Below are 18,735 nucleotides of genomic sequence, written 5' to 3'. Positions count from 1 at the left end.
CTTGTGTGAGCGCATCTTGCAATGTACGGCCTTCCAATATTGACAGAGTTGAAGGAAACCTGAAGGTTTTCTGGGAACTAATCTTCAAATGAGGCATTTACAATATATTGTTACTTTTGTAGGATTGATTCTGTGTGGAAAGTGCATTCTTTAGATATGTCAAGATTCCTTCTTTGATTTTTAATCATGAAGGTCTTTAGTAAAACTTGTTTTTTGTTTGTTGTTTGGTTTTTATGGAAGGATGGGGGGCGGTGCAATTCTCTGAAAGCCTTGGTAGTGAAAAGCTGGCAGTGGCCCAAACTGCAGTGCTGCCTTTGTGCACGTTCACATTCTTCAGTGAGCACCAGCGGGCCCTTCAGTGATTTCCTGCTGTTGGGCCAAAACATAGCTAGTACTAAATTTTATGCTACCCTGAGCTGCCAGCATATACTACACTACTGAGAGGAATTCCACTGTCCTTTTATTCTAGAGGTAAATCTATTCTGAACTTTTATGGGAGAGAAATGAGACTGACTTAAAAAATACACAGGAAAAAATCTCCCACTCCTCTTTGATTAACTTATGAACAAAGGAAAACAAAACTTACTATTGATTGCTTTAAAAAAGTTACTGCTAGTGAGATAGTCCTTTTCTTCCTCAGGATGCTGAGTTCCTTCCCCTCTGTAGCTTGCTGAGGGGTTGCGGGAGCTCCCCTAAGAATGTCTGGTGATGATGGTGGTTCTGAGGCTTGAGGGTTCTGCCCCTTCTGGATTGAAATGCAGAGGAGGCTGCTTCACAGCTGGACAGCAGTGAGCTCTGGGCCACCATGAGACTGCCTGCTCCGTGTTCTATGTGGGGCATATGTGGGAGAAGGATGGTGGGAAGAATGGCTTCCAAACTGTTGACTGATCATATATGCAAGGGAGGATGCCAGGGGATAATGCCAAGAAGAGGTGGGTAAAGAAAGGAAAGGAATCCACAGAAGGGAGCAGGGGAGTGCAGGTATGCATGTGTTCTGAAAAGTGCTCATACACATTCAGTTTGCTTGTTATTTAAAAACTTACTGTGGGAAGTTTTCTAAATGTATTTTATAAGGCAAGTTAAATGGGTTTTGTATAAATAAATTTAGTAGTTAATGTATAGCATGTAGAATTAAGCATTTTCTTCCTGAGTGAGCTCACTGCCAGGATCCACGTAGGAATATTTAAAGTCACAGATCATTGGTGAATTCTGAACAGAGCTGTAGGATTCCATACTGAAGCACAGCTTTCCTGAAAATAGCCAAATTAGGTGTGGCCCTTCCCCTCTGGCCTTAGTCCTGCTGAGGCTGTGTTCCTCTGAGTCATCTCAAGTAAGTAAACAAATGCTGCGCCAGTGTCCAGGAGGAAGCAGCCCCTTTGTGTGTTTTCGTGTTCCTTTAGCATTTCAGAATGTGGCCTGACAGGTAACTGTGGGGCTATTTTTGACTCATAAAGAGAATTCTAGAGGAGGAGATGCTCTGGCCCCCGGCTGGGGGTGGGCTGTCTTCTGTAGCTTTTCCTGGTATCACATCTAAATGTTGTGCTCCATGGTAGGCTGTATTTGTAGTGTTTCAGTTGACAAAGGCTGAAGCAAAATAGATTGAGAGCAGACATCTCAGAAGGCCCAGATGAACACTCACGTATATGGCACAAAAGTGCTAGGTGGCACTGCAGTTTCTGTATGAATAGTTATGGCCCTGTATTGGCGAGTAGTTTTTCTCCCACATCACAGCTCTGTTGACTGGCGAGTCTATGAAAGATGTTCTGGGAGCAGGCACTGGAAACTTAGTGTCACATGATGGATATATACCACTTGACATTTGCATTTTTGCACCAAGCTTTAGGTTTAATGAGCTTCCTCTCCTTGTTGGGTGTGGCTGATGGAAGCATTGGTAGGAATGAGTATTCTCTTTTGACATATAAATAATTGCATTTTCCAACGGAAAGGCTCTATGTTCATTTTCTGTTGCTGCCACAGCAAATTACTATACATTTTCTGGCTTAAAACAATACAAATGTGTTATCTTACACTTCTCTAGTTTAGAAGTCTGACCTGGGTATCACTAGGCTAAAATCAAAGGGCTGGCAGCACTGTGGTCCTCTGGAGGCTCTCAGGGAAAATCTGTTTTCTTGCCTTTTCCAGTGTCTAGAGGTTGCCTACGTTCCTTGACTTACGGGCCCCCTCTGTTTCCAAAGCCATTGGCCTCGCATGTCTGGAGTATACTTCTGTCAGCACATCTCTTTATCTTCTGCCTTCTTCTTCCCCTTTTAGGGAGATTACTTTAGGCTTACCCAGATAATCCCAGGAACATCCGTTTTAAAGTCAGTGGATTAGCAACTTTAATTCCATCTGCAGCCTTAATTCCCCTTTGCCATGTAAGGTTGCAAGTTCCAGGGATTAGGAGGTGTACATCTTTGGGGACATTATTCTGCCTACCATAGGCTTTTACTGTGTTTCCTTAGAACCCTCATCTGTATCAGGTTATATTAGAAGTTGTCTGTTTATATATATTTTACTGCTGCTGCTACTACTACTACTGCTGCTGCTGCTACTACTACTGCTACTACATTTTACAGACTTCTCAAGGTTAGGCACTGTTTGTTTCGTATTTGAATCCTGGCATTACCACAGCCCCTGGTGTACATATAATGGTGCTTAGTGTTTGCTGAGCTAAAGGGAACTCTTTCAACTCCCTGATTTTACGTATGAACAAACTAAGAAACAGAGAACTGTGCTTTTTTTTTTTTTTTTTTGAGATAGAGTCTAGCTGTGTCGCCAGGCTGGAGTGCAGTGGCATGATCTCAGCTCACTGCAACCTCCACCTTCCGGGTTCAAGTGATTCTTCTGCCTCAGCCTCCCAAGTAGTTGGGATTACAGGCACCTGCTACCATGCCCAGCTAATTTTTATATTTTTAGTGGAGACGGGGTTTTACTGTGTTGGCAAGGCTGGTCTTGAACCCTGACCTCATGATCCACCCACCTTGGCCTCCCAAAGTGCTGGGGTTACAAGCATGAGCCACCACACCCGGCTGAGAATTGTGACTCTTAAAGTACTGAGAACTCAAAAACCCTTTAATCTTGACTTCTATAAAACTGAAATGCCAAGCTCAAATCTTCATGCTTGGAAGAAAACTTGGGTATGCAATAAGAACGTGTTGTTGTTGCCTTCTCTCATAATGATACTGGTCATGAGCATAGAACAAAATGAACAAAGTGAATTATTGCCTGTGTATCTGAAGACTGCTCTCTGCTAAACAGACTATCACTTAGTCATAAATCAGCTTAGTGTTTACTTAATGGAAAATGAGGAAGATCTCCTACCAAGCATTCATTGGCTTGATTTTAAGGATTATACTCTCAAAATGTGAGAACTATCAGATTATGTTTGTACAAAATATAGCATACAAATTAAATCAGCACGGTAGCATAATTTGAAAACCATGCACTTGTGGCTGAGTATAGATAAATTCTTGTCAATTAATTTTGACCTTGTCTGAATGCCTTGCAATGATTGATTAGTAGGAAGCAAACCTAGGATGGCAAAACACACCAAAATAGTTGCCCAGGCTGCCTGGTGTGCCAGCAGACGGTATTTCCCCCCCAGGATCAGGATACTGAGGAAACCCATGTTCTTCTGCAAGATTGGCACACATTCAGGTGGTTTTAAAATAGAGTTGTTTATCTGTTGTGTTTATTTTGGTATTTGAAATTTTGTGTATCAAAGCTAACCCTAAAAAAACAACAGATTTTCTTAACTTTTTATTTAAATACTGGCTGCTTTGAGGATGTGCTTACAGATTTGGTTTTGGTGTGAACCAATGACTGACAGTTGTCACCTGATAAAAGCGCTCCTTTACTTCAGTGTCTCGGAACTTTCTGGGCCTTAGAGTTGCAGTCTTATTTCCCTCTGCTTCCCAGCCCATGTGCAGGGCAGGCCTCTTCCTCCCTCAGTCCCAGCTCGGCACACCCGCCGCCAAAGATGCCTTTGTAGTTGGCAATATGGCATAGGGCGGTGGTTTTCAAACTGTTGTTTAGTTTTGGGAGTCATGGAACTCCTGTATTATTATTATTATTTTTAATGACTTGTAAATAAGATACATAACATGAATTAAAGTGGAACTGCTGAGGTTGAAGATGAGTGGGAACCCAGGGCCCTGCTGAACTGGGGCCTGAGGCCAAGTATACAGGAATCCCTCTGGGAACACAGAATTCAGTTGAAATAGTCTTAAAGTAGAAAGAGCACAGATTTCATCACTTACTAGATGGATGAGGTGTGTGACTTTGAGCAAGTTACTGTTAGAAATGCTTGTTCCCCAGTGCCACAAAGAAATAGCGCTCGAACATAAATTTAATTCTCTCAGCAAGGCAATTTTTACTTTCTGCAGAAAGGGTGCTCGTTGCAGATGGAACAATGGCGAGAGCACACCTGAACAGGGGAGGGGCAGGGATTCTTATTCCTGTTGCAGGTAGCCCCTGCTACTGTGTTGTTCCCCTATTGGCTAGGGTTGGACCGCACAGTCTAAGCTAATTCTGATTGGCTATTTTAAAGAGATCAGGGGTATGAGCCACAGTGGCAGGGTGAGTAGTTTGGTGGGAAGAACAGTTAGAAACAGGTAACTAAAGGTGACTTACGTCAGAGCAGGTGACCAAGGGTGACTCAGGTCAAAGTGGATGACCGGAATTAGGACGGAGCAGATGACCAGGGGAACAGATGTGAACTACTGATTAGGACTGGTGGGAAAGTTGTTTACTGAAACTAGAAGCAAGTGGGCAATGAGAACCAGGAAGTTAAACTTTAAAATGGAGAATCAAAGAGTAAGAGAGCTGAACCTACTGACATACTGATTCTTTGAAGAGAAACTTGGGGTTCACCATATTTAACATTACCCTAGTTTTTAGTTTTCTCATCTTTAACATGGGAATGATAGTACTTGCCTTACTGGATGGCAGCAAAGATAGATGAGCTCGTGCTTGGGAGGAGCCTGGGATCAGGCAGGTTCTCAGTCAATGGTAGCCATAACTGTCGCTTTGTGATTCTTCTCTCTGCCCCCTCCTCCGTCTTCCTGTTGTCCCCCTTCTACTTCCACCCCTGCTACCAGTCCTCCTCTTGTTCCCTCTTCCTTCTGTTTTTATCCGCCAGCCTTCATGGCCTGACTAGTGCTGGCCTCACTTCTCCCATGACTGTCTCATTGTGTGTTCCTAGTCACAGGAACCACAGCCTTCTCTAAATTCCTATAACACTTATTATTTGTTCCATTAAAATGTTTTCAAAATGACATTTTATGTCATTATAAAAGGAGCACATGTTTGTAAAAGAAATATATGTTTATTGTAGAAAATTTAGAAGATATGTAACTACAAGATCTTTCAAGATAGGAACTCTTTTTATATTTTTTTCCTGCTGCGTAAATATAGTGGGAATCATCCATTTCATACTTAATAGATTAAAAACTATTAGTTTTAAGTCTGTGGTGTTGTATTACCTCATTTGAAAGAGATTTTGATTTTTATGGCAAAGGAGGAAAGAATGTCCTCCATGAAGTTGAGAACATAAAGACCAGAGGAAGGCACTGTTCTGGGTGTTGTGAAGGATGTAGAGGGACCCAGACCAGGTTTCCTGTCCTTCAGGAGCTCATAGTTCAAATAGGACTAAATGCTAATAAAAAAATAATCTAGTTACTGGTGCAAAGAGAATGTCCCGTGGACTCATTGAGGATGAGGAGGTCCAGTCCTGCTGGGGTATCTGAGAAAGCTTCGGAGGCATTGGAATTAGAACCAGATCTTGAAGGGAGTAAGGATTTTGACAGATGGCCACTGAGAACATTCTAGTGGTGGGGAAGTGAAGTGTGAGATGTGGTTAGGTGACCCCACTGGCTGAAAGCAGAGGAGAGGGTCGGCTGGGGAGCTGGGCCTCCAATGCCAGGCCAGCCCTCAGAGCTGCACGGCAACTCTGTCACAGCAGAGTTGGGAGTGGAGAAGTAACATGACCAGGTGACAGGACCAGTGGGAAGGTTTGAGAAGGAGCGGCCGGGAGGACTTTAGTTGGGGCCATTACAGAGCCTAGCCTAGATGACAACGACCATCTCCTTGACCAGATGATACTCAGGCTCCTTCGAGTCCTCTTTTTGACCAGGCCTTTTTCTTGGGTCCTGTCTTCAGCCTGCATAGCTTTGCTAAGTCAGTTTAACTACAACCTCCCACTCTTGAGCTCTCCTTCCCTGGCCTGCCTTCAGCAAGAATCCCCCTCCCCTTGCTGTCTCTTGTGAGTTATTTTCCATCCACTGACCCCGATCACTCTGTGCATTGGTGCTGAGTCCCCAGTTGCCTTGTGTTTTCTGAGTTGAGCTCCATCTCCTTCTCCTATTAGGATAGTCTTAGCATCTATCACAGTAGTCCTGGGAAAGTCTTCCTCACCATTTTAATAAGCGCCAGAGTAATTTTTTCTTTTACACAGATCTAGTAAAGAGATGCTCCTATAAGTATATGATGAATTGAATTGACTTGTGGAGGAAAGATGAGGCAATCAAATAGCAGTGTTTTCTCAAACCTTGCTGCCGTGGGCTTTTTGTTGTCATTGTCCTGAGTGGTGTCCTGAGTGATGTCCTGAGTGATGTCCTGAGTGGTGTCCTGTGTCTTTTATTGACTCAGAAATTGTGGCCTGGTTACTATTTGGGAAGGCATGTTTGTGAACCAGTGCAAATTGGTGGCATTTAGTACCCCTGCGTTTCCTTTTTAAATTCACCTTCCACTTTCCCTTCCACCCTGTTGTAGGGACACCTGCCTTACTCACAGGTTGCTCCTGGAGACTTTGTGTAAAGGCTCGTGTTGACCTGAAGGCCTCGTGCAGCTCGTTTTGCCTTCCTTGTGTTTTTCTTACATCTTTTCCCTTCCTTGGCTTCCAGCCATTCTCTGTGAAGAGGCAGCTCACTAGGTGAGCTGTGGCTTTAGAGCTTGTTTGCATTCAGTAGGTTTCCAGGCCATTTTCTCTAGCCTTTTAGTGCATGGCAAAGGCATCATTGGATGAGTGTCATCAGGAGGGAAAGGGCAGATGGCAGTGTGTGGACTGTTAAAGAAAGCAGTGTGTGGGCACGGTGGCACGCACCTGTAGTTCTAGTTACTCCAGAGGATTGCTTGGAGCCAGGAGTTTGAGACCAGCCTGGCAACATAGCGAGACCCTGTCTAAGAAAAACAAAAAGGTTTACAAATCTAGGCTTTTAATCTGTATAAAAGAAAAAAGAAAATGAAATAACAGCAAAAAAGAATGCAGTTTGTCCAGAGACAGGGATGTGACTGGACAGCAGGAGTGAGTTGAGCCTTTCTTTGCCAGTGTTTGGTTCAGTTCACTCTCCAGTGCTTTGTGCAACTCATGTTTCCCCTCCTGTTTCCTGCTGGGAAACAACCTTCTCCAAGAGGTGTGGAGCTGTGGCTAGAAATGGCCTTATGGCTGTGGTAATCCCCAAGTCTACCTCATAGAGACCATCTGGCTGTTTTCTGATTTCTCCACTCCTAATTTAAAGCTTTAGTTAATTGCCTGCACTTTGAGAAGCCTGGTGGAGATAACTTATAAGCATAGGTTAATAGTGAAAATGCTGAAATACAAGAACTGCCCAAACTGCCTTGATTCAATTAACATGTGCATTTTTCTTTAAAAGAATTTCACACTGTGAAAAGCCTAGTAATTGTGATTTAAATTGTTTAATAAAAGCGTTCATTTGATTGCAGACTTGAGTAACTCACATTTGTTTAAAAGACTCATGATGGGGATAAGGGGAGTTAGGTTGATTTGCTTAAGATCCCATATGAAGTTGAAGTGTATGGGTCACACGGCTTCAGGGCATTGTTTGGACCGGTCAGGGGGGCAGGGTGGCACTTCATGGCTTTCACACTGAGTTGGTTTTCAGCCAGACCGGTCTTTTGGTATGCTGTCGCATAGACACTTGTTAATATTTAAAGTATCTCTGACCTCTTGTGCCTTTTAGTTCAAGATTTTTGTTTGTTTTGTTTTTAGGGCATGTTTTTCATTCCTTACTTAGCCTCTGTTTTGAAGGGCCTTGGTGACCACACCATATTCTCCTGTTTAGGTAACCCCAGTGGCTGAAAGCAGAGGAGAAAATGTTTCATCACGGGCCCTCACCTTCTGAACACTGTGAGTCTGTGCCTTGGAAAATTAAATGCGAGTATTGTAAAACTCACTGAGGGCTTCTCTTTGGAAACTTCACATTCATTCTCCACGTGTTCTTCCTTCCCTCCCAGCCCCAATAGGAATTAAAAATTGGGAGTTGAAGAAGAAAACTAGAAGTATTATGTTGCAGCCTTGTTTGCTTTAATAAAGTAATAGTTCTATTTTATCCTCCTCACTTTGCTGTGTAGTGTGCTCCCTTAAAGGTGACTTAGACAGTTGACTGTCTCAGTCTTCTCCCTGTGGTCCCACTACCCAGGCTCCTAACAGTTAAAAAGTTTTTACCAGAAAGTGATGGGTAATAGTACTGGCTTCCTGAGGAAAAGCTATGTGTTGTTGCATTGTTAGAGAAAAAAACCAGAGCTGGGTAGTAGTTAAGGTGGTGAAAATGGATTTTACTCAGGAAAACTATTGCAACAGGGGAGGAGAGATCCCAGAATAAAACCAGGCTCAGTGCCGAGTGCAGCATGGGCCACTGGGAATTCCGAGCCAAGGAGCAGTGCGAGGGTCATTGTATGGAAATTACTGGAGGAAACCTCAGGGGTCAGCGGGATTCTAGCTTCATTGACCCAGTGAGGATTCTTGCTGAGGGCAAGCCAGGAGAATCAGACATCACCTGGGGGGTTTTGGGGGACAGTGGAGGCGAGGGACACATCACATATCAACAGTGATCAGATGTTGAGGAGGGGGCAATTCAGCTAAACTGACTTAGCAGGGCTCTTGCCAAAGTCAGGCGATGCAAAGAAGGATATGGAAGACCAAAGGTGGAGGTCCATTTTAGAAGAGCCTTAAGAGCGGTCCGACTAAAGTTGGTCAGAGAGAGACGCTGTCAGCGCCTGGTTGTATGTTACTTTTAGGTCCTGTGCACTGTCTTTTTTCAGTTGAAAGGACAAACCCTCACCTTCAGCTGTTCTGGGTGCATCTCTGAGGCTGAGTTTAGGGCTGGGCCTCTCCATTAGCTCCTGGGGATGGGGGCAGCACTCACCCTTTGCGGAGGTTTTGCAGCACCCCCAGCTGGCCCAGTGTGTGGGTGTTGTGGGGTGCATAGGGCCCCCGAGAGAGACTTTGGGTCTGTCTCAGTGTGCGTGTTACTGTGTTATGCTATAGTGGCTTCCTCTGTTTGCCTCTGTGAATGGTGGGCTCCAGAGGGCTGGGATCCTGACTGGCTCTTTCATCCTCTCATCTCCAGCATGGCGTTTTGCACATAGCACGTGCTTGATATGTAGTGTGTGAAGCAGTGAAGGTCGTTTGTGAAAACTGGCCTCAGTTCTTTATACTCATGGTGATAGGATCGGGGGATCACAGTTCAGAAACTAGTGGAGAGAGCCTGGAGTATGGAAAGCTATAATTATTTTAAAAGCTTTCTCTCAACAGGTCATTTCATTCTCACACCTTCCCAAAGCATTCACCAGACAGGCCATCTGGAGTTTCACTTCCCCATTTGCTCTGCTCCCCACCCCATTGCTGAGTTGTAAGAGGCAGGTGCCGCAAGAAGGTGGAGTGGTGGGCAGCCAGCCTTAGTATCTGCAAATTGCAGAATGAGCCCTCCTTCTTGGCCCTCCGTAATTGAATGTTATACCATCTTTCTGGTACCGATAATGGGCCAGGGTGCCCCAATGTTCTCACTGACTCTGAAATGAACCGTTTCTCTGTTGTGGGTTCTTGCATCTGGCAGGGCCATGGTGGGGAGACAGTGCTCCAGCCATGCCCCAGGGGCTGGTGAGGAGGTCCAGACAGTTTAACCTAGGCCTCAGGGACACTTCCCATGAGAAAAAAGGATTCCTGCTGGGCCGGGCACTCCTACCTTGCAGCGTGGGAGCAGTCGCTGGAGGTGCTTGAGTTGCTGGGTGCTGTGTCCCAGTGCCCCTGCAGTCCTCTTCCTGCTCTCCCCATGAAGTTCCCAAGGCAGGATCTGGAGGCCCCAGACTGTTCAGGCAGCCTTGTCTGGCTTGCAGGATTCCTCTAAGCTCTGGGTTTCTAGGATTCCAATTACAAACGGTTATAATCTCACCTCCAGTTGGGTAAGGAAAATTCAAAGTACTGGAGTCAGATCAATTTTTCTGTCTGTTACAATTCTGGGGTCTGGCTCAGAGGGAGCAGATTCTTAGCACTGCTCACTTGGCAGCTCCAGGTGCCCCTTGGACCCTACACTTTACCACATAGCCGTCTTCTTCCCAGGGCTGGGGTCCCTCTGCCACTGCTGCATGGACTTTTGTGCAGAACATACACATAAAACAAACTTGGAGCTAGTAGGAAACTTTTGTATTCAGAGGAAATGTGGAAATAAAACGCAAGTGTCCAGGAAGTTGTTCTAGTAGGCGGCCCTGTGCAGACAGCAGTGGTGTCTCTAGTGGTTCCTCCCTTCAAACCTACTTACCCCCGTCATTATTTTTAGCACAGTGCCTGAAATCCTTCTACTAAGTTCCCTAACCTTTATAATTATTCAGGAGCAAATATTGTACCTTTGGGATCCTAAGGAGTTAGCTCTTGCTTCTTTCCTCCCTTGTCTCTGGGAGGTAGCTTGTCACAGACCCTACCTTAGAGGTACTCAGATACTTTGGAGGGCAGAATTAGTCACTGATGGGGGCACCATTTCTCTCTTTGGCCCTGGATTGGGGAGGAGGAGTTCTAGGAGGTAGGGGAGAGACACAACATTGGTGGTGGGAGGGAGTAACACTTCTTCTAGGGTCAGGTCAGCCTTATATGCAGGGCACCAAATGAACCCTGTCCCTGGGACCAAAGACTGAGAACTTGGGCCAGGAGTGGCAGTGCTGGCAGTGCTTGAGTTATGTCTGAACTATCCCAGGAGATTCCAGAATTAGGGAACTCCATCAGAAATGGCCCCAGGTGTGTGTGGGCTGTTGCATCCCTCCTGCCTGGAGGCATGTGTGTCCTTTCCCTCTGCCAACCTTCTAGTTTTTCATTTTGATCCTTAGGTGGATTAAAGAGAAGACCTTAAACTGCCAGTTGCTAACCTTGAGTGAGGATTCCCAGAGGAGTGATGGCGCATTATAGGCAGGACTTCCTCTTCTGGTGATGTGCTTGCTTCCAGGGCCAAGGGAAGGGGAGGTGCAGTGAGACGAGACTCTGTTCTCTGAGCTTTGCTGGAGAGAAACACCCTCATCCATGTGGAGTGGGCATGGTTAGAGGCAGCAGGGAGGATAGTAGCTGGGCTTCCTGGGGCCTGTGGAGGCTGAGAGCAAAGCCACGTGATCAAGGAGCATGACTGGGAAGCCAGTGGAGGTCCCCTCTGCTGCATGAGAGCCACCTCCTGGATCCTAGGGCCCCGGCTGTGGGCAGAGCTGGCCCTCTGTTCTCTGCAGTGAGTATAGGGATGGATGTGATTGTGATCCTTTCAGAGGACTGATGCATTTTGCCAGAGATGTAGAAGTGGCTCAAAAGCCAGCAAGGTCCTTGGTGGACATGATATAGATACAGGTTGCGTTCCTCGGAAGTAACCTGCATGTGTCGTTTTGCATGGCGGAGATTCGGAACTGCAACCTGTGCTAATCCTGTTGGGTCCTTTTGTTGTGGCCATGGAGCCCCATGATTTGGTCACTACTTGGGGTCATTTATGTGTCTGACTGATCCAGTTCCCGTGTTTTGACTGCTGGGACCAACAGCTGTGTGTGATTAGGGCATTGCTAAGTTCCTGGTGGTTGAAATCTTTTTCTATATGGTTCTCTAGATGTCATTGTGTAATTCAAACTCCTAAGGCTGTAAGTTTTGCTAACTGCTCTTGAAGTGGTGCTTTCCTTGCGTTTTACAAAATGCACAGTAGTTTTTGTCTAAAAGGAAAACAAAAAATCGGAAAGTGACCAAGTAAATTTGCAGATAAAATACCCTTATATGTTTCTTCCTTTAAAATCACTGAAAATATGCTCAATTTTTATTTAGTTTAACCAGACCACGTTTGTGAGGGTAAGATACTCCCAAGCTATTCTGAGAGGGGGTTTAACCTGAGACCTGGTGGGGCCTGGGAAGGGATAAGACCTGCCTTGCCTGACAGAGCTGCCCCTGCGAAGAATCAGACATATGCTGTGCTTGCATTCCTGGCCTTTCAGCTTGGTATGTCAGTCCCTCATAGCGTAGGCTTCTAGCAAACTCGCTGCAGAAATGCATTTTAAGTTCCAAGCAAATGTTGTACAAATGAACTTTGAGAATCCAACTGAATTGAAAGCGTGAGCTGACTGGGTTTCTCACATGGTTTCTTTCCACATTTTATAAAGTTCCTGCTTTTTAACCATGTGTGCTTGGCAGTAAGACAACTAAAGGCAGCTTGAAAGTGAGGGTGGCATTTTGGATGTCTCTCTTGAGCATGGTGAGGTCATAGCTCCCTGCTGGGCCATGGAGGCTGTGGACTGCATGTCTGGCTGCTAACTCTTGGCTTAACTGCCCAGGGGGTCCTTCTGCATGGCCAGGATGCTTATCCATGTTTGAGATTCCTTCTCGGGGACTGGTGTCTTGGGTGTCTCCTCCACTTTTCTGAAAGTCTTTTTACTCCACCACAGAATTTGGGTACTAGTGTGTGAAGTGGTGAGGAGGTGACATGACCTGCAGACCAGCCTGCCTGCCAGGTGGCCGACACAGGACACACGCTGTTGAATTCAAGGTGTGAAGGGAGGCACAGGCTATTCTGTTTTCCTCAATTGAAAAGGAGCAGGATGGGTGTGGTGTTTCACGCTGTTAATCCCAGCACTTGGGAGGCCAAGGTGGGAGGTTTGCTTGATGCCAGGAGTTCAAGACCAGCCTAGGCAACGTAACGAGACTCTGTCTCTACAAAAATAAACATAAAAGAAAAGGGGTTATTTCTCTTCGGCAATGGATCTTTTATTTTTCTGTGCTGAGTACTGATAGGGAAATACATAACTGGACTCCCCCTTAGCAGATCCCAGTAATATGCTCCCTTCAGTGCCATGTGGGGGAGAAAATTCTGACTGTTGTATGGAGAACTCTGAGAAGACTTCTTCCTGTAAATTGGAGATGTTCTGGCTGAACACAGGATTAGCCTCCAAACTGGTGATTTTGTTTTTAGAATAAGATACATGGCTAGTAGAGATAAAGTTCTGTTGACATGGAAGGCTGGGTATGTTCTCCAGTTTACATGGGGACTCAGAAAATATGTGGAGCTGGAGTCTCAGAGAAGGGACATGCCATGGGTCCCTTCTGACATCTGTCCGCTTCCCACCCCAGATCTCCCCTGCCTGATTTTAGCCCTGTGTATAGCTGTTCTTTATGTTTGGATTTTCTTCCAGCACTATCTAGTTGATGTAGGCAGTTTTATAGAGGAATTCTTTTGGACTTTCTGAAATACTAAAAACGCTTTCTAGTGGTTTGATGAAAAGGCATTCTGTTTAGAATCTTCTAGCACAGTGCAGGGGGTGGCAGGGCTGGTGGGGTGGGGTTGTTTCCCTTCTTGGAGGGGAAGCTGCACAGATCCCTCCCTGTCTTCTCCCTCCCCTCACCTTGGGAATGAATGCCTGGGGCATTTAGGTTGGTCTCTTTGAATTAGCCAGTTCAAAGATGCTTCACTTCGGGGAATGGAGCCTTGTAATTGCTGACTTGATTGGATTACCCGAAGTAACCTTTTATGCTTGGTTAAGAATATACTTTGTTGAGAAAGCATATTTCTGTTTTAAAATATTAATAATTTTTTCTGACCAACATCTTCTCCAACCTCCCAACTAAAAGAATTATCAGTGGCTGTTTCCAGAGTTATCTACTGTTCGTTAGATAATTAGGAGCAGGAATATTTATTAATGGTGCAATATGTACTTAAACAGTATTTTTGATGGGGAGAATTCAAGTACCTGAAAACAAGGGTGTGTTTTCTCCTCCCCCAGGATTGTAACTTGACTTCTCTCTCTCTTTTCTAGAGTCTCTTAAAGCATTTTGGAATGGAATGGTTGCTGTTACAAGTTGAGCCATGGTGCAGTTGCTGTGGAAACTCTAGCATGACTTTCCAGACTATGGTGTGTTTTTTAGTAGTAAACACACCGTGGCATTGAACTGTTATCTTAATGTACACTTTTTTTTTTTTTTTGAGAGAAATAGAAGGTAGTAGAGAAGAGAAGAGACTTTCTCAAATGCACACTTTGTGGAATAGTTTACTGAAGTAACTGTGCTCTGAAGGGCGTGCAGCAGCACCTAGGGTGGAGGCCCAGCAACTGGCCAGCCCCGAACCAGGTGGCAGCTGAGTTTCAGCTGTGTCGAGCATCAGCAGTTCCTGTTTTTTGTAGAATTTTATACTGAGCTCTGTGTGCTTAGAATTGTTGGACTCTACCTGCCCTTGTGATAGTTCCTTCTCAGGTTTAATAAGAATAGAATAGGGAGCTGAGGGGCAGAGATGAGTGCAGAGGACTGTGTAGAGGACCATTTGCTTACCGGGAAAGGAAGCTGCAGGTGTGCTCTTTTGTCATAGTGCTGTCTGTCTCTGGTTAAATCAGCATGGCTGGAGGTGATACTGAAACCCTGGAATCTGCAAGACGATCACAGAGCACTTTGCAGTCCAGTTCTGATTATCTGCCAGTTTCCTTCTTAAATAGCCGTAACAAAAATTTGTTTTGCCAGGAAAGAGATCAATTCTAAGTTTCCCAAAGAAATTTTCTTTTCTTTTTTTCTTCTTAGGAGGTACAAGCAAAGGCATCTTCTTTTCTCCCTCTGAAAGTTTTTTTTTTTTTTGCTCAAAGTTAGCAATAGTAATATGATGGGTTGAGGGAAATTTATCAGAAGAGAAAATGAACAAAAAAATTTCTAACTTTACTGGAGAATATTGATGCAGAGGTTTAAACTAGAAATGGATTCAAGTAGACAAACTGTATTATTTCATCATAAATGCCTCCACTTTGTTCTTTCCTTCCATTACCCTGCTCAACTTTTTTTTTAAATTCTAGTTATGAAGAAAAAAAGTTATTTTGCCTTGACCCAGTGCAGAGATGAAAGCAGAAATCAGATTTACCCTATGTAATAGCTTGTTACTGGGCAAAGAAATGAAGTTCATTAAGGAGGCCTTTTTTCCTCCAATGACTGTTAGACTATGTATTGCAACCAGGAGTTGTCAAGCTCCTGATCCTAATCCAAGCTGGGGACTCTGGTACAGTGTGGCCAGCTGCCTTGCCAGCTGCCTCTTGCCAGGCAGGTCTCGCATCTGTGACTGTCATCCCACTGGAATCAAGTTGCATGCCAGTGAGCTTGCTGGGATGTGCCCAGGTCAGAACAGTTACAGCTTAAAAGCCTTCGCTGACTTTTTTCAGATCCTCTTCCTGGGAGAGTCTCCCACACTAAGTTCGGCGTGGGTGCTGGCTGTGGTGAGGGTATGCTGCCACTGCAGCTGCTGTCTGGGCATCTGTGTTAGGGCCAGTACTCCAAGAAGTGTGAGTCATTGTGAAGTGACTGTAGGCAGCTGGGAAGTAACAGCTGTGAACAGAAAAAAGACTGGTGACCTGCTTTCTGGAGGCCTGGCCGTAGTGATGAGAGGCCGAGGAACAGAGAGGGAAAAGAAAAATGAAGTTCTAAAATTAAAAAAAAAACTTAATTTAAACCATGATTTACGGTTAATTCCCAAGTGTGAAAGACAGTATAGGAAATACTCCAAAGAGCTTGCATTAAAATAAAAATAAATAAAAATGTAAAGATTTCCTGCCCCTATGTGAAAAAGTCATCTGTGATTGTTTTGTTTTGTTTTGTTGAGACAGAGTCTTGCATTGTTGCCCAGGCTGGAGTACAGTAGCATGATCACAGCTCACGGCAGCCATGAACTCCTAGGCTCAAGCAATCCTCCCCGCTTGAGTAGCTGGGACCACAGACATGTGTTATAAGCTATGTCTGGCTTATTTATTTTTTGTAGAGACAGAGTCTTGCTGTGTTGCCCAGGTTGATCTTGAACTTCTGGGCTCCAGTGATCCTCCCACCTCAGCCTCCCAAAGTGCTGGGAATATAAGCGTGAGCCACTGCACCAGCCATGTGATTGTTCCATACAACTTAGATGGTACAGAAAAGCAAAGGAAGGAAAAATATCAACCTTGTCCTGTCACCTAGGAGGAGGGAACCAGAGACAGACACGTGGTAAGCACGGACTTTGAACAGTGTCAAAGCTTGGAATAAGCTGAGCCTTACACAAATGCTGAAGACAAAACAAAAGAGGAAAAAGAGTTTTACATTTCAAACAGGACCAAGAAAGAGAAATGATCAATAAGTAGAAGAGGATATCAACTGAACAATTTGGTTTTCTCCAACTTTCTTCCCAGCGCCTGCTCTGTTGGCATGCCAGCATGAAACCTAGATAAGGAGAGAAATTTCCAAGAGATTTTTTTCTTTTAAAAATTATGATGTGCCAGACGCTAAGAGAACATGTGATCACGGAAACACTGCAGATAAATGTTAAGAAATTGTTAACACTGGGAAAAAAATGTCACAAGGTAAGGCAAATAGGGTCCTAATTTTCCAAAAAGGGAGGAAAGAGTTTGTGTGCACTGTGGATTGGTGAGCTTAACTTTGCTTCCAGGCAAAGATGATAGAAAGGTTGATTAAATAGTTTTGGACATTTGGAAAACAAAGAAGAGCTAACTAAAAGCAAGCTGAAGTTCAAGAAGAAGAAATCAGTGCAAGCATACCACCTTCAGTTTTGAGAGGGTTGTTCCAAGGACAGGCAAGTGCACCAGAGCTCTGCTTATCAAACCGCAGCTGCATCCGTGTCACTGGAGGGCTGGGTTTTGAGACAGTAGGTCTGGAGTAGGGCGGGAATTTGCATTTCTAGAATTCCAGGTGACGCTGATGTCGCTGGTCTAGAGAACTACTGCTAGTATACTTAGTGTTGTTGGATTTGGGGAAGACTTGTAACTTTTGGAGAATATTGAGAAATTGGTTGGGAATATTAATGGTGGTGTGTGGAGGGTGAGGGCTTTTGACTGGTTAAACAGTGTGCAACTTTGTTGTCATTATTTTAACTTGGACAGTTGTCTTTAATATTTTGTCAGAATACTCTGGACTTGACCCTCATCTGTTAAGTAATTTCATCAGGGACTCAGATGACAAAAAGGTGTGTTTCTCAAATCTGAAACACTAAAAGATTCTAACTAATAATGTTGAATGGTTGAGGGTTTAAATGATCTTGGTATGTTAGATTTAGCAGTGATAGGCCGGGTGCGGTGGCTCACGCATGTAATCCCAGCACTTTGGGAGGCCAAGGGAGGATAACCCGAGGTCAGGAGTTCGAGACGAGCCTGGCCAACATGGTGAAACCCCGTCTCTACTAAAAATAGAAACATTAGCCAGGCATAGTGGCGTGTGCCTGTGATCCCAGCTACTTGGAGATTCTCTTGAGGGAGGAGAATTGCTTGAACCCAGGAGGTGGAGGTTTCAGTGAGCTAAAATCAAGCCACTGCACTCCAGCCTGGGCGACAGAGCAAGACTCTGTCACAAAAAAAAAAAAAAAAAATGATTTAGCAGTGATACATATAAAATGACTGCAGTTAGTTACAGGAGGCTCTACAATACCTTCTGGGATAAAGGCCTAGGAATTTGGATTGACCTCAGTATTGTTTGAGATAACCTTAAGGTGGACTATATCTCTTCCATCTGACAACCTGTTTCTCACCCCTACCTGGGAAACCCAAGGCAAGTTTTATGTTCTACTGAGAGATTTCTTCCATGGTCAGGCCATATGTATTGTATTTAGTGCAGTTCTAGCACCACATTTGAAGATTTTGACAAAATTTGATAGCATCTTGAAGGAAGAGACCAAGGTGTTTAAATCTGGAATGGATTTGCTGTGATAACAACACCACTGTCTCACTGGCTTTCCCTAACAAGCCTTAATTTCTTGCTCATATCACGGGAAGGTTGCAGGTGAACTGTGGCTCTGCAGGGCTGTGCTTGGTTCCAAGTGTCTTCCTTCAGGACCCAGACCAAAGGAGCAGCTCCTGTCTGGGTCTGAGACATGCTGTTCTCCTGGGAAAGGGCTGGAGTGCAAGGTGGGGAAGATGCCATATTTGCGACCATCTAATTGGCTGAGGGTGCCAAGGTCAGCCTGTGACTGTGGGGCAGAGGGGGAAGTTGTAACTTCGTTTCAGGGAGGGAGTGGGCAGTTGGAAACAGTAATCCAATCTACAGCAGATGGAAGATTCAGTTACCTTAACATTTATTGATTACCTACAAAAAATTAGGCATTGTGCTAAGGCATGTAGGATTCAGAGATCAATAGAAACCCTGGAGGAACTCAGTATAGAAGGACAGAGGGAGATATAATCAAATAAATTGCTATACAACTTGGCAGATAGAAGAATCACAGCATTCCCAACTACAGAGGCTGCAGAGAAGAGGGTGGGAAGGGCTGGCGGCAGGGAAGTATGAGGTCAGTGTTCTCAGAGGAGGGGGGACATCCAGCCTAGGTGTTGAGGATTTAATTAAGAATTTGCAGCTGGGTGCTGTGGCTCATGCCTATAATCCCAGCACTTTGGGAGGCCAAGGCGGGTGGATTGCCTGAGCTCAGAAGTTCGAGACCAGCCTAGGCAACATGGTGAAACCCTGTCTCTACTAAAATACAACAACAACAACAA

General features: G+C 44.7%; 1 protein-coding gene across 4 annotated transcripts in view; it reads left to right on the top strand.

The window, feature by feature from the left end:
* The window catches only part of CCNY (cyclin Y), a 227,747-nt gene that overhangs the window by 52,889 nt on the left and 156,123 nt on the right, over positions 1-18,735 (top strand). Inside the window, exon 2 of one of the 4 annotated variants that reach the window (XM_008002822.3) lies at positions 8,082-8,146. The exons of the other annotated variants lie outside the window; for them this stretch is intronic. Within the exon in view, the coding sequence (XP_008001013.1) occupies positions 8,113-8,146 (34 nt within the window). The 5' untranslated portion in view covers positions 8,082-8,112. The remainder of the gene's footprint in view (positions 1-8,081; positions 8,147-18,735) is intronic. 4 annotated transcript variants of the gene reach the window in all.

The sequence above is a fragment of the Chlorocebus sabaeus genome, chromosome 9 (assembly GCF_047675955.1).
Source record: "Chlorocebus sabaeus isolate Y175 chromosome 9, mChlSab1.0.hap1, whole genome shotgun sequence".
NCBI lineage: Eukaryota > Metazoa > Chordata > Mammalia > Primates > Cercopithecidae > Chlorocebus > Chlorocebus sabaeus.
The sequence above is the reverse complement of the archived record's forward strand: the minus strand, read 5'-3'. Positions and strand labels throughout refer to the sequence as shown.